Raw genomic sequence first — 15,334 nt, forward strand, 5'->3', positions numbered from 1 at the left:
CAGTAGAGGCTGCTGCCTTGCTTTTCCTTCCTTTGGGTTAGTTCTATTTTAGTTGTTGTTTTGTTGTTCTTTGTAGAGTTATCATCTGCCCTCTTTTCTGTCAACCCAGCCCCCAAGCGCCTCTCCCCAAGCCTCCATTGCGCATGCGCCCTCATCCCTTTTCCCCCTCCTAGGTACCAGTCGGCGCTCGCGGGCCCTGGCGGCGGAAGAGATCGAGCAGCGTCACGAGCGCCCGGCCCCTTAAAAGGCTGCTGGTTGGAGCCGCCTCCCTCCCTGCAGCCCGCGGCGGGGATGGAGTAAAGGGAGACCCGTCGACCTGCCCGCGGGGATCAGCAATGGAGTTAAAGCAATCTTTGTCCATCCACCTGGAAGCTGAGAAACCTTTGAGGCGCTATGGGGCGGTGGAGGAGACGGCGTGGAAAGCGGAGGGATTGGGGAGAAGTGAGTACTCGGGCATCAGGGTGGGACAGTTGGGGATCCGTGTGCTGGAACGGGTGGTCGCGGGAGTGCGGGGTTGGTAGCGAGCGGACTGAGGGAAGCGCCCCCGCAGCGGGGCTTTGAGCGCTGGGGGGCGATGCGCAGCCCTGCGCTGCGACGCGCTCTCCTCGAACAAAAGGGGGACCCTTCGGGCTGGGCTTCACGGGGGAGGCTCGGGAATCTCCAGCAGCTGAGCCGGGAGCCTGGGGTGGACTCGGGAGTCCTGGATCCAAGCTCGCAGCTGGTCTTGGAAAGTCGGGTCTTTCCCGCAGCCGAGGGAGCAGGGTCTTTTTTCCGCCCGGGATGCGCTAGGACGCTGGAGCCTTTAGAGCATCCTGGAAAGCGCCCACGTCCCTGAAGAGGGGGGAGTGTCCGCTGGCTTTCTGCTTTTGCTTCTCCCCCTGCTCGAGGTTCAGGGCACACCTGAAATTCCTAGCGTTTCTTCCCCTGCCTTCTCCAGGGTCGCGAGTGGGAGGGAAAGGGTTAGGGGAAGGTTAACCCTGTGCACGCCCTTCTCCTTTAGCTCTTAACTCACAGTCTCTGGTTTGGGTACAATCCTAGAAGGCAGTTCTGAAACGGACCGATTGATTGCATTTGCTGCTTCTCTCTACGGTATTTTGGGGTCAACAACCTTAACAAATAAACTAAGGAGTTTTGTTTTTAATGAATAGGATGCAGTAGTTGAAACTCCTGCCCTCGAAGTATAGAGGCAGCTGCAGGCGCCCCAGGGTCACCAGCCTTCCCTGCAAACCCAGGGCGCTTCGCGGTCCACCTGCCCTTGCACTGCTTGGTCTAGCTGCTACTTCCATCCGGGCTGGGAAGGGCCCTCTCGTCCTTCACGAGGACCCTCAGCTTCCTGCCTTGGCGCTGAGCTATGTTGGACTCACATGTTGTGAATATGCTCTTTTCCTGTCTTCACCTGGTAGAAGATTGTGTGTGTGTGTGTGTGTGTGCGCGCGCGCGTGCTTTCTCCATACCTGTAATTACAAATTCAGAAAATCTTTTTAGAATGGCTCAAACCAATGGCTCATGGTTTTCATGGGTTCAAGTAGAAATCACAATCAAATGTCTTAGTTCTGCACCTGGAATCCAGAGTGTGTCCAGCCTCTCTTCTTTTCCTTCTCCTTTTAAAATCTGGGTCCTTCCTCCCGTTTCATCCTTTCAAAACCCTTTGGCTTTGGTACTTTAACATGACACCAGGGCTGAGGGTCTCTGGTCTTCCCGCAAGCTCAAAATAATACCCACAATGGCTGCCTTTTGTTGATAGACTGTCAGGTATCAGGTCTTGCATGTGCTGAGAACTTTAAAGGCATCCTCTCATCCAATCCCTGGCACAACTGCCTTGAGGGGAATGTTATGACTTATGACTCCCCTTACATAGATGGCGACATTGGGGCTTGCTAGGTGATGTGATTTTGTTGGGCCCCTGAGCCACTCTCTGCTTTTAACATGAAGGCGTGTTGCTTTCACGTTTTGAGGATGCTTTCACGTTTTGAGGAAGCTTTCTAAGTCAGTTGAGAGAGTCCCAGAACACATTCAGTGATTTTATAAGTATGTGGCAGCCTGTTGGGTCTCTGGAATTCATGGTAGCCTTGAAAGAATAGCAGGTCTGTGCAGAATAGAAGCCCTGGGTTTGAATCCTGACTGTGCCCCCTTGGTGGGTATGTGACTGAATTTGTGACTAGTCACATTTTTTTAAGGCTCACTCTGCCTCCATTCTCTGAAATGGAGATGATAACAGTACCTACTTTATAGCTTAATTGTGAACATTCAATAAGATGATGTAGGGCTCAAGATAAGTGCTGAATATATTGGCTGCTTCCATCACTTTATTACTAATCTGTAGAAAGAACTTGCTTTTATCCTTTGCAAAGAATTACATAAAGCAACACTCTGGACTAAAACTGCAGTGTTGGCCAGGTCCCTAATAATTCTTTTATGGTTTTTTACTATCTCACCATTTTATTAGGAAGAATTTCAAGCATATGGAAAAATTGCAGTGAAAACCTGTCTATTGCATTTTCACTCCTGAAATTGTTGTACTTCTAAGTCTTAGGCTGCAAACTGTTAAAAACTTGGTAGAAAGGCTTTCTCATCCTCTCTCTTCCAAACCATCAAAGATTCTCTCGCTTCCCATTCAAATGTAAGACCACAGTTTCTGATCTGCTTTTGGTGTGGATTCCCAAATCTTTTTCTTTTTCTTTTTTTTTTTTTCATTTTTACCTATGCAAATTCAAAATCTTCTTAAAGTGCTGATCCAGAGTTTTACTTTTGAATTTTAAATTTGGGATTGTTGGCAAGTTTTGATCTCTAGATTCTTGTCTGCAGCCTGCCATTTTTTTTTATTAAAGTGGATTTTTTTTTTTTTGACGCTCTCTCAACTCCCAGGGGATCTGTGGATCCATCCCATAATATCTGGGGCTTGCATTTATTTATTAATGAAGTGTGACAATTAGTACTATTGACTCTGTGGCATAACAGTTGTCAAGCCAACGTGGCTATGCAGGAAATGCTGGAGAAAAAGAGAGGCCCATTAAAAAGAAGACATGCGCTGTTTGTTTTACACAAATTTAAATATTTTGTGTTAAATACTGAGTAGGTGTTACTTCTTTTTAAATAAATTTATTTACTTATTTATTTATTTATTGGCTGCATTGGGTTTTCGTTGCTGCGCGTGGGCTTTCTCTAGTTGTGGTGAGCCGGCCTACTCTTCTTTGCAGTGTACTGGCTTCTCATTGCAGTGGCTTCTTTTGTTGTGGAGCACGGGCTCTAGACGCGCAGGCTTCAGTAGTTGTGACACGTGGGCTCCAGTAGTTGTGGCTCGAGGGCTCTAGAAGGCAGGCTCAGTAGTTGTGGCGCACGGGCTTAGTTGCTCCATGGCATGTGGGATCTTCCTGGAGCAGGGCTTGAACCCATGTCCCCTACATTGGCAGGCAGATTCTTAACCACTGCGCCACCAAGGTTGAAGTCCCAAACACTGAGTAGGTGTTATTTAAAAAGACTTGAAAAGGGCAAAAAGATTGCAAAACTGGTCATTTTCAGTTAAGATTGTATTAACCGCTATCTTTAATGTTAGCTATAGTTTTTAGGTAGAAGATAAGTGTAGTATAGTAGTCCAGAATGGGAATTTTGAAATCAGGTGACATGGACCCAAACCAGCTCTAACACTTTGTTGCTTTGTCACCCTGGGAAAATTGCTGAACCGTTCTGTGAGTCGACTGTCTCATCTGTAAAATGGGGATATGTAGGTTTGAACCCTTGGGAACTTCCTGGGTGAAATCTGAAACTGGCCCTGTACTCGGAGAGCAAGAAGAGGCCAAAGAAAGAGCCCGCCACTCCAGATTGGTAGATGGCAGGTTTAACAACAAGGGAAGTTAAATACAAGGCTTGCTGTGGGCACCAAGATAGTAGATCTCTGCACCCACCCGCCAGAATCTCAACAGTCTATATAGAAGACTTAATGGGGTTCAGTCGTGTATCCCGTCTCAACAACATCCTACTTTCTCAAAGCCACATCCTTGAACAGGCTCCTAGTGCAAGAAGAGTGGGCTGAACGTACATTTCAAGGACAGGGGAGGGGTGAAGAGCTTCTGATTACCCTGGTCCTGCTCAAGAGTCATCTGGCGGTCACATCCTCTCAATGACCTCTTCCAACTGGATAATAAGGACCACTTCAGGCTGTTGGGAGGATTAAATGAGATAATGTATATAATGCATTTAGCACAGGGCTTGACAGACAGTAAGCACTCAATCCATGCTGAATGGTTGTCACAATAGCATTGGAGGAGATTATTCCAACCTGCCAGTCAGTTTTCCCTTGCGTCGGTTTCTTTGTAAATTCCAGGAAATGATTGTGTAGATACCACCTTCTTCCTCATGGGAAGGTGTAGGAAACGGGCTTTTGCACCCTTTAAAACCACCTTGTATTTTCTCCTTTGAGAAGTCTAAGGAATTCCTCCCATCCACCTTTGACATTTTTCCATTAGAAGTGAGTAGGTTTGGGTTTTTTTTTTTTAACTCAGTTGGAAAAGGCATAGTGACATTTCAGCATGGTTAGATACATAAAAATATTGCTTTCAACCAACTGTAATTAATTGAGGGAGACACGAAGACAAGGTGCCTTTCCACGAAGTGCAGAGCTTTTTAAAAGCACAGTTGTCGGTGGTTGTGGCCATTTCTTGAAAGGTTTGAGTGTGCCTGAAAGGATGATCAAGATTTTGAACAGGGGAAATAGGGGAAGTGGGGGGAGGATGGCACAGCGGGTAGGAGATGCCAGGAGAGATAACAGCTTTGGCAAAAGCATAGAGGTAGAAATAAATGTGCTATGACTAGGAGATTGGAAAAAAGTGGAAAGCTCAAACGATAATCTTTCTATAAGCCCAGGAGAGATGACAGTTATTTAAAAATCCACGGGTGTGTGCTGACTGGCAAACAGATCATTAAACTGGCCAATGTTTCAGGTTTAATAAACAGCGTGGAGACTGAAAAGTATGAATTGCTGGCAATCTATGTAATAGATTCTTGGGAAAGCTTTGTGTTACTTTCATCTGTTTGATTACATATGCTAATTTTACTGTTTCAATTTTATTTTGTTTTAGCCTTATTTCTCTTTTCTTATTACAGAAGTGGTACATGCACTTTATAAAGAATTCAAATTCATCTGAAATATAAAAATAAAAAGTGAAAAATGACCATAATCTGCTCCCCTTCTCCATTTATTCATTCAATAAATAGGTATTAACTGCTTTAGAAGTGGCAGGCAGTGTTCTAGGGGCTCAGACACAGTGTGGAACAAGACAGGCAAGGTTCCTGCCTGCATGGGAAGCAGGAAACGGGCTGGGAGTGAAGGTGTCAGATAATACATAAGCAAACAAATAATGTCGTTCAGATGATGATGTGATGCATGGGAATTAATAGGGGAGGGACTTCCCTGGTGGTCCAGTGGTAAAGAAGCTGCCTTCCAATGCAGGTGACATGGGTTTGATCCCTGGTCGGCGAACTAAGATCCCACATGCCGCAGGGCAGCTAAGCTCACGTGCCACAACTACTGAGCTTGCACGCCTCAACTAGAGAGCCTGCACGCTGCACACTACAGAGCCCACACACTCTGGAGCCTGCATGCCACAACTATAGAAGAGAAAACCCACACGCCACAACTAAAGAGAAGCCCACGCGCCGCAATGAAGAGCCTGCGCCCCACAATGAAAGATCCTGCATGCCGCAACAAAGATCCCGCATGCCGCAACTAAGACCCAAGGGCAGCCAAGAATAAATAAGTAAAAATGAATAGGGGAGGGAGGGATATTTCCCATCCAGTGGTCAGGAAATGCCTTTCTAAGGAAGGGACCTTTGCCATGTAAATGTCAAGGATCCAGGAAGCAAATGTAAAGGCCCTTGGTATGTTAGAGGAAGAGACAGAAGGCCAGGGTGGCTGGAATCCAGAGAGTCAGGGTAGAGAGAGGAGATAAATCAGAGAGGAGCCAGACTGGGTAGGACATTGTAGGTTGTGGTTAAAAAAAAAAAAAGAAGTACATATTTTTTTTGTCGTTGCAGGAGAAGCTGCTGCTGATCGTTAAGCTTAACTCACATGAGCTGGTTTTGTTTTTAAAAGATCACATTGGCTACTTGGATGGAGAACAAAACTATAGGGATCAGTGGGGCTGGATGTAATCATCCTTCGCTATAGTCCCAGGTTCCTTCCTAATCCATCGCACTTTGGATAAGTGGTAGGAACTTCCTTAGTGTGAAAGGTGTACAAGGGTAAAGGCAACATGGACCACCTGTTGGGAGACCGAGCACCCGGTTAAGGTTTAGGAGGTGTGCTAGTCTCTGCACTCTGCCTGGAGAGGCAACTGACTGTGTAACTTTATTGCAGGAACTGTAATAGCAGGAATGCAAAGATTCTGAATATGATACTATCTAGTATGCACTTTGAACAAAACCAATTATTTATATAGCTCTGTTTACTCGTTATTTTAAGTTTCATTTTTGCAGGCGTTTCCATCTGATGTGTCCATTGAAGGAAAAATGAATCAGGTCTATTCTTGGTCCCTGATTAGTTATTAAACACTTATTAATAATAATAGTAGTTAATGAGCCTTAGCTATGAACTCAAGCTTATTAAATTCTGACAGCTCGATTAGATCAGCGGATTATTATTCCCTTTTTATAGATGGGGAAACTGAGGCTTAAGGAGGTTAAGAAAGCTGATTCTAGCTCTCTGACTCTAAACATTCCTAGCCAAGTGTCTGTTATGCCTGGCACCGCGCTAGATGTTGCAGAGATTAGAGATGAAAGAAGACGCGGCCCCTACTCTTAAGAGGCTTACGCATTTAGGGAGGGGGAGCACTGATGTGAAGAAATCATGATTTGTATTATAACCCTGTGTAAACAGTATGAAATAGATGCTAAATGAAGGTACAAGCAGGAAACCAGCAGAAGAAGAGATCCGAGTGTTTGCATTGGACCTGAAGGCTGAGCAGGGTTTCAGTGGGTGAAGAGAGAGGAGAAGGGCATTTCAGGTGAGCTGCCATCCCAGGGCAGGGAGATGGAGATTCCAAAGGCACCAGCTTCTTCTTCTTCTTCTTCTTCTTTTTTTTCCTGTTTCTTTCCCCTTGGAAAGAAACCTTGGGGTCTGTTTCACTCGTGTGAATCCCCTGTTACCTGGATGATCCTGAGGGTTGGAGATCAGCACAGGTGGAGGTGCGTTTAGTGTAGCCCTTTAGAACATCACTCACAAAGCTCCCCCGAGGGTGCTTACCATACAGTCTGTTCGTCCCCTCACTGTTCACTTACCCAATGGGCTTGAGCCCCTACTATGTGTTAGCGGATGAAGAAGACCCAGACTTCACCGTTAAGGGCTTCTCTGGCTGCCTGTGTTCCAATCCTCCCTCTGCTGCCTCCCAGCACGGTGATCTTAGGCAAGTTGCCTGACTTCCGTGGACCTCAGTCTCTTCATCTGTGAAATGGGAATGTACGTAATGCCACCGAACTGTATACTTAGAAATGGTTAAGATGGGAATTCCCTGGAGGTCCAGTGGTCAGGACACTGTGCTCTCACTGCCAAGGGTCTGGGTTTGATCCCTGGTCGGGGAACTAAGATCCCACAAGCTGTGCAGCATGGCCAAAAAAGAAAAAAAAGAAGTGGTAGGATGGTAGATTTTATGTTCTGTGTGTTTTACCACAATAAAAATGTGTTATTAAACTACTTTTTAAAAGTGGAATAAAAAAGAACTCTTTAAATACAGGTATAGGGAATTCTCTGGTGGTCCAGTGGTTAAGACTCAGCACTTTAACTGCCAGGTGCCAGGGTTCAATCCCTGGTCGAGGAACTAAGATTCTGCAAGCTGCATGGTGCGGCCAAAAATTAAAATTAAAATAAATAAAAAAATAAATAAATGTATAATTTGTATAATAACAAATATATTGTAGGTCCAAGTGGTCACACCGAGGGATGGTTCTGGGGCCTGGAAGAGAAAAGGACTCTTGAAATAGGCTAAAAAGGTGAACAGTATTTCATCACTGACTGGCGGGACCAGCATTCTAGGCAGAGGGAACAACACGTGCATGTTTTACCTGGGAAATACAGACAGATCAGTCATCCTTGCTAGGCTCTTAAAGAGTGAGGGAGACAAGAAAGGTGGGAGGTGAGTGCATTTTAGAGCCCAGATAAGTTCACAGGAGGCTGGATGGGAGAAGGCTCAGCTCCCCATTTCCTGCAGGGTCCACGTGAGGTGACCGAGGACCAGACTGACAGAATAAACTTGGGAGATTTTTGTTTGTTTGAATGAATCAGAGTCCTACTTAGTGATAATTATGTTTTAGCTAAAGTACCTCGACAGAGACTGTTAAAGGAGCAAAATTAATGATTCTAAGAGAAGTAGAAGAGCATGATGGTGAGAAATTTCATACACTGAGCACTTACTATGTACCTGCTCCAAGCATGCATCCTCTAATTTACATGCATTACATGCATCCTCTAATTTACTCCTTCCGACATGCCCTATGATGTGAGGTGCAGTGTAGCCATTTATTGCTCTATTTTACGGATGAGGAAACGGAGCTCAAAGAGATTAAGCAACCCACCTGATACCACTCTGCATTTAGGTGGCAAAGCTGGAACTTGAACCCAGCATGGGTGACTTCATCCTACTTTTCTTATTTCCTGGGATTAGTAAGACCGGCTCTTAGTACAGGTGCAGATAAGGTCAGTCAGAAACTTCTCTGGGTTTCTTAGTACTGATTCTGGTCTCTGGCTCATTAATTTCCTTTTCTATTACAGACACATCCCTTGTCAACTTGAGAACTACATCTCATTGATTCAGACTGCCTTCAGGATAAAACTGGGGTGGGAGCTTGAAGACATTTACAGAAATGCACAGAAGGAATTTTTCCGTTTTGAAGACTTGTAGTTTCTCAGAGACAAGCCACCCTGGGGTGACCAAGAAAGATTTCATGGACAGCGTAGGGACAGTCTAGTGTTTGAGAGTGGGAATTCTGCCTGCATTTGAGTCATGACTTTACTACTTATTAGCTGTGTGACCTTGGGCTAGTTACTTAACCTCTCTGAGTTTCGTCTTCTCATCTATGCATAGCTTTTTTTTTTGGCGCTGCACAGTGCCGCATGCGGGATCTTAATTCCCCAACCAGGGATCCAACCCTGTGCCCCCTGCATTGAGAGTGCAGAGTCTTAACCATTGGACGGCCAGGGAAGTCCCTTGTCTTCTCATCTATAAAATGGAGTTAGTAGGAAGACCTGCCTCATAGGGTAATGAGGAAGATTCAGTGAGATGATGTGGAAAGCCCTTGCAGAGAATGTGGTCCTCTCCCTCAGTGATGGTGATGGTGTTGATGATGATGATGCGGACAGAACAGGACAGAAAGTGGACCTTAACTGGGTAGTATTTACACAATTGGAAAGAAGGAAAAGAGGGAAGTTAAAGTGAGTGGTCTGGCCTCAAGAAAAGAGTGGAGGTGACAATGTGTTGTTGGAGGCATAGATGAACTTGGCTGCATTGGTGGAGTGGGGAAGTCCAAGGTTGATTGATCAGGGCCCCTAGAGCAGATTGAAAATGACAGGCTCCATGGGGCCACTGCAGGACAAGGGGAAGAGGTAAAGAAAGTAGCATCTTAGGAAGACTCATCTGGCAGTGGTTGCAGACGGAATGAAAGGGCAGGGACCCTGGGGTAGTGGAAGACCAGCCAGGCGTGTTTGGGAATCATCTGATCGTGAGTTCACAGGGACTAGGGTCTAAAGCGTTGGCAGCAGGTTGGGAGAAAGGGGCTAACCAGACATCTGGAAGGGAAAAAATATTGGTGGCTGATTACACAGAGGAAAGGAAGAGGGTCTTCTAAGCATAGGCAGTGTGACAGGTGGGAAATAACTTGTTAGCCTGAAGTCTTAGGAATTTAAATACATCAGCACCAGCGCTGCTTATTTTCACTTTCAGTAGGATTTAAAGAGGTGCACGGATTATGGGTTTTGGGAGAAGTAATAGTAATGGCCGCTTACCTTTATAGCACTTTCCAATTTATACGTCTCCTATGTTTTCTAACTTACTCTTTATAATAAAGGGCAAAGAGCAGGAGTCGTCACGGCCCTTTGTAAGTGGGGAAACAGGTTAAGGATCACCCCTAGAAAGGGGTGCACCCAGTATGGACTGAGCAAGGACACACAGTCCAGGCTGTTTGCAGTAGACCAGGGTTTCCAGGGACATATTTATTTGGATAACACACAACTGCATTCGAAGATGGTGACAAGTATGTCTACATTTCATAAAATCCAAACTGGAAAATAAGTAAATGCACGACACCAATTATTTGGTTCATTTAAAATTCCCGAACAGGTAAGTTATTCATTCATGTATTTGTCCATTCATTCATTCACTTCCTTATCCTTTGAATGCATATTGATAGCTTCCTTTTTTTTTTGGCTGCACCATGTGACATGTGGGATCTCAGTTCTCCCATCAGGGATTGAACCCGCGCCCCCTGCAGTGGAAGGGTGGACCCGACTGCCAGGGAAGCCCCTAACGACAGCCTCTTGTATGCCAGATGTTGTGTTAAGCTCTGGAGAGTACAGTAGCCCTCTGAGTAAGACATATACAGTCCCTGCCTTCAGGTGACTTAAGGTCTTCTGGTAGAAATATGATCTAGCAATCTCACATCTGGATACATCCGAAGGAAGTGAAAACAGGATATCAAAGAGCCCTCTGCGCCCCCATGTTCACGGCAGCATTATTCACAATAGCCAAGACATGGAAACAACCTAAGTGTCTATCAGTGGATGAATGAATAAAGATGTGTTGTCTATATAAATATTGGGTTGGCCAAAAAGTTCTTTTGGGTATTTCCATAAATGGAAATATTATTCAGCCACCACCAAGAAGGGAATCCTGCCACTTGTCACAACATGGATGGAACTTGAGGGCATTCTGCTAAGTGACATAAGTTAAGGAGAGAAAGAGAAATACTGGATGACATCACATATGTGGAATCTAAAAAAAAAAATCAATCTCATAGAAACAGAGTAGAAAAGTGCTTGCCAGGGACTGGGGGAGAGGGACTATGGGAAGAGGTTGGTCAAAGGGTACCAGCTTTCAGGTATAAGATGAAGGAGTTCTGATGAGAACCTGCTGTGTAGCACAGGGAACTCTACTCAGTACTCTGTAATGGCCTTTATAGGAAAATTATCTTTAAAAAAAAAAAGAGTAGATATATGTATATGTTTAACTGATTCACTTCTTGTACTCCTGAAACTAACACGCCATTGTAAATCAACTATACTCCAGTAAAAAATTTTTTGAAAAAGATGAAGGAGGTCTGAGGATCTAGTATGAAATATGATGACTATAGTTGATAATACTGAATTATATAATTGAAATTTGCTAAGAAAGTAGAACTTAAATGCCCTCACCAAAAAAACAAATAAATGTGAGGTGATAGATGTTTTAACTAACTACATACAGAGAATCTTTTCACAGTGTTTACCTATATCAAATCACCACAATGTACGTTTTAAATATCTTACATTTTTGTCAATTATACCTCAGTAAAATTGAAAAGAAATTCCTCGGGAACAGTCCCCTGTTTCCAGTGATGCAAAACCAAAGGACCAAGAGATGATGCTGTGTCTCCCAGTCCTTCAGAAACAGAATTCAGTCAGCTTGCTGACCCCATGCCCTCATAACTCAATGTTGTCAAGAGATTAATTCAGTTGTTTTGCCACAGGCGTGTTTTTGCAGGCCCTTGAGAAGATGAGTCCTAATACGGTCAAACCAAGTTTTATGGGTTAACCTCGAGTGCAATTACTTGATTCTGTCTTCCTGCGAGTGCCCTGACCACAGAAATTCTGGGTGTCACGTTCACTGCTGAATGTTGAATGCTCGGTGTCTACCACATTGCCCAGCACTCAGAAGCCTCGCATTCAAAAAAAAAAAAAAAAAAAAAATCAACTGTTGCCGAATTGGGCAACTTTAATCCACAAAGCCTGAGATGCAGGTGATTTAATTGTGTTTTGTAAACCTTCAAAATCATCAAAGTTAACTGGAGTCTTGGTCTAAATCACCTGCCCATCTCCTGGTTTAGAAGGTTTGTTCCTGCTGCTGTGGGTAGATGAGCCTTCTTGCTTTCCTGCTTCGAGAGAAGGATGGAAGATTTTCAAATCAGATACAAAACAGCAGGAATAGATACTGTTATTGTGAACCGGCAGTGCACTGTGAATTCTGGTTGTAGGCTGGGTGAGGTGTTTGACATATATACCATATCTTCTTGATTCTTAGATGTCAGCAAAGGTGGGATGCACCATTCACAGTCGATCACATGCTTTTTGAACAACAGGAACAAAAAACAGCATGGCAGCATTGAATGTACTGGTCCATTAAAAGTCCTTTTAATTTCATGCAGAGAGCAGAGTCGTCTTAGACACTGCTGGTGAAATTGTTGAGTGTTCCAGCCTTTGGGGGAAGCAATCGGATAACATCTATTAAAATTTAAAATACTCATATGCTTTGACCCAGCAGTCTGACTCCTGGGACTCTACCCAACAGAAATAGAAGCGTCAGTCAGTATGCAAAGGCATATATGCAAAAAACAAAAAACCAAAACACTGAACACAGTGAAGAACCAAGAGTAGAAAAATGGTTGAATAAATTATTGTTCATCCACTGTGAACTGTAGGGAGCTATTAAAAAGGAATAAATTAGAGCAATAATAGTTGTCTTAGAGGTATTATTGTGGGAGAACAATGAGATCAAGGAAAATGTATGTAACAGGATCTCATTTTTATAAAACAAAATCCTCTGTCTCTCTCTGTGTATACCACATATAATATATATGCATCCGTGTGTGTGTATGTATTTGTATGTGTGTGATTTTATTAGTATGGAGAAAAACATAGAAAATGCATAACAGGGACTTCCCTGGTGGCGCAGTGGTTAAGAATCTGCCTGCCAGTGCAGGAGACCGGATTGGATCCCTGGTCTGGGAAGATCCCGCAGGCCACAGAGCAACTAAGGCCATGCGCCGCAACTACTGAGCCTGAGCTCTAGAGCCCAAGAGCCACAACTACTGAGCCCATGTGATGCAACTACTGAAGCCCGTGTGCCTAGAGCCCATGCTCCGCAACAAGAGAAGCCACTGCAATGAGGAGTCCACACGCCACAACGAAGAGTAGCCCCCACTCGCCACAACTAGAGAAAGCCTGTGTGCAGCAATGAAGACCCAACGCAGCCAATAAATAAATAAATAAATTTATATTTTTAGAAAAAGGGGAAAAATGCATAACAAGTCGTTGCTATGGGCTACTTGGGGGGAAGGGGAGTGGACAGGGCTGATGGGAGGGGCGAGAGAGGAGGAGACAATGGAGAGTCAGGCAAAAAACAAAATTAAAAGAAAAACTTCACTAAAAAAATCCACTTAATAATATTATCATATGTATGCATTTATGTTAAATTATGCATTTGTGGGATGGGGAAGGGGCAGCCTAACTTCAGAAATGCTAAAGTGTGGGAGAAGAAAGTTGGTCTCAAAATCGAGGGAATACACATTTATCTGATTTAATCCTCTCTATCACCCTATAAGATAAAGCATTTTGTGTGTGTGTGTATTAACATACATACATATATGTATGTATGGGCCAGAAAAAGAACCAACTCTCTCCATAATCCTGGTCCCAGAGATAAATTTGGGAGATGGGCAATAATGAGCAGAGGAAGGGACAAACCAGTCTTTACTTACTTTTTCAAAAAAAATAAATTTATGTATTAATTAGCTGCATTGGGTCTTCATTGCTGTGCGTGGGCTTTAGTTGTGGCTAGTGGGGGCTATTCTTCATTGCGGTGCTTGGGTTTCTCATTGTGGTGGCTTCTCTTGCTGCAGAGCTTCAGTAATTGTGGCATGTGGGCTCAGTAGTTGTGGCACACAGGTTTAGCTGCTCTGCGGCATGTGGGGTCTTCCTGGCTCAGGGATGGAACCCATGTGGCCTGCATTGGCAGGCGGATTCTTAACCACTGCACCACCAGGGAAGCCCCCTTACTCCTTAATATGTATGTGGAAACCCAGGAACAGAGAGATGAAAATCTTGCCCCATTAATCAATGGAGACGGGATTTGAATCTGGGTCATCATCATGCTTTTTCTTCCTGTGTTTTCCTTCCTGTGTTTATACTGCTCTGTCTTGGTCCATTTGGTCTTCTGTGACAGACGACCATAGATTGGGGGACTTACAAGCAACAGCAGTTTCTCCCTCACAGTTCTGGAGGCTGGAAAGTCCAAGATTAAGGCAGATCCAGTGTCTGGTAGAGGCTTCCTGGTTTGTAGTTGACTATCTTGTAGCTGTATCCTCACGTGGAAGAAGGGGGTAAGGGGCTCTCTGGGGTCTCTGTTACAAGGGCACTAATCCTACTCATGAGGGCTCCACCCTCATGACCTAATCACCTCCCAAAGGCCCCACCTCCTAATACCATCACATTGGGGGTTAGATTTTAATATATGAATTGGGGCAGCACATAAACATTCAATCTATAGCACATTCCTCAGTCCATTAAGACAGCTGAAAGCTGGGAATTTCTCCAGGCCCTACTCCAGGGATGAGATACTTTTAGCAGGTGGCTCTGAAAACTGGCCATCATTGTGACAAGCAAGGAATAAAAGTGCTTAAATGATTCCCATTTCGGTTCCATTTGGTTCTTTCACACCGAGCACTCCTGGTGAGACCATTCCATCCACTCCGTGTTTACGGTGCACTGTTAGTGCTGGACACCTGCCGTCCACTGCTGCACAATCCATCCATCTTCATCCTGTTTAAATAGATGTAGGGAAGGTGTCCCTGGAGCACATCTAAACCCAGTGCAAATGACATCCAGAAGAGCAGCCCAGCAGGGGCGCAGGTGGCTGGGCTGGGATCCAGGAGCTAAGAGGTCCTCTTTGGTGAGGCTCAGCTCTGCCTTCTAGCAGGGCTTCCTTTCTCAAATGCTTATCCAAAGTGAGGACTAGGTTGGCTTTATGTGTCTTTCTTCTCTATTGAGATTGAGATTTTATTTCTTAAGGTCAATTTCACATGCCATAAAATTAACCCTTAACCATTTTAAAGTGTACAGTTCTGTGGCACTTAGTACATTCACAGTGTTGTGCAACCATCACCTCTATCTAGTTCCAAAACATTTCTTCATCCCCAAAAGAGACCCCATACTCACTAAACAGTCCCTCCCCCATACCACATCTCCTGCTGCTTTCTGTCTCTTTGGATTTAGCTATTCTGGATGTTTCATATACACAGAATCATACAATTTGTGACATTTTGTGTTGGGTTTCTTTCACTTGGCATCATGTTTTCAAGATCCGTCTGTGGAGTAGCAGTT

General features: G+C 44.5%; 1 protein-coding gene across 1 annotated transcript in view; it reads left to right on the forward strand.

Annotated features, from left to right (window-relative positions):
* Nucleotides 1-335: 335 nt before the first annotated feature.
* The window catches only part of BMERB1 (bMERB domain containing 1), a 131,207-nt gene continuing 116,208 nt past the window's right edge, over nucleotides 336-15,334 (forward strand). Inside the window, exon 1 of the mRNA XM_057696061.1 lies at nucleotides 336-441. Coding sequence (XP_057552044.1) covers nucleotides 336-441 — 106 coding nt within the window. The remainder of the gene's footprint in view (nucleotides 442-15,334) is intronic.

Source organism: Hippopotamus amphibius, chromosome 9 (genome assembly GCF_030028045.1).
Source record: "Hippopotamus amphibius kiboko isolate mHipAmp2 chromosome 9, mHipAmp2.hap2, whole genome shotgun sequence".
NCBI classification, from domain to species: domain Eukaryota; kingdom Metazoa; phylum Chordata; class Mammalia; order Artiodactyla; family Hippopotamidae; genus Hippopotamus; species Hippopotamus amphibius.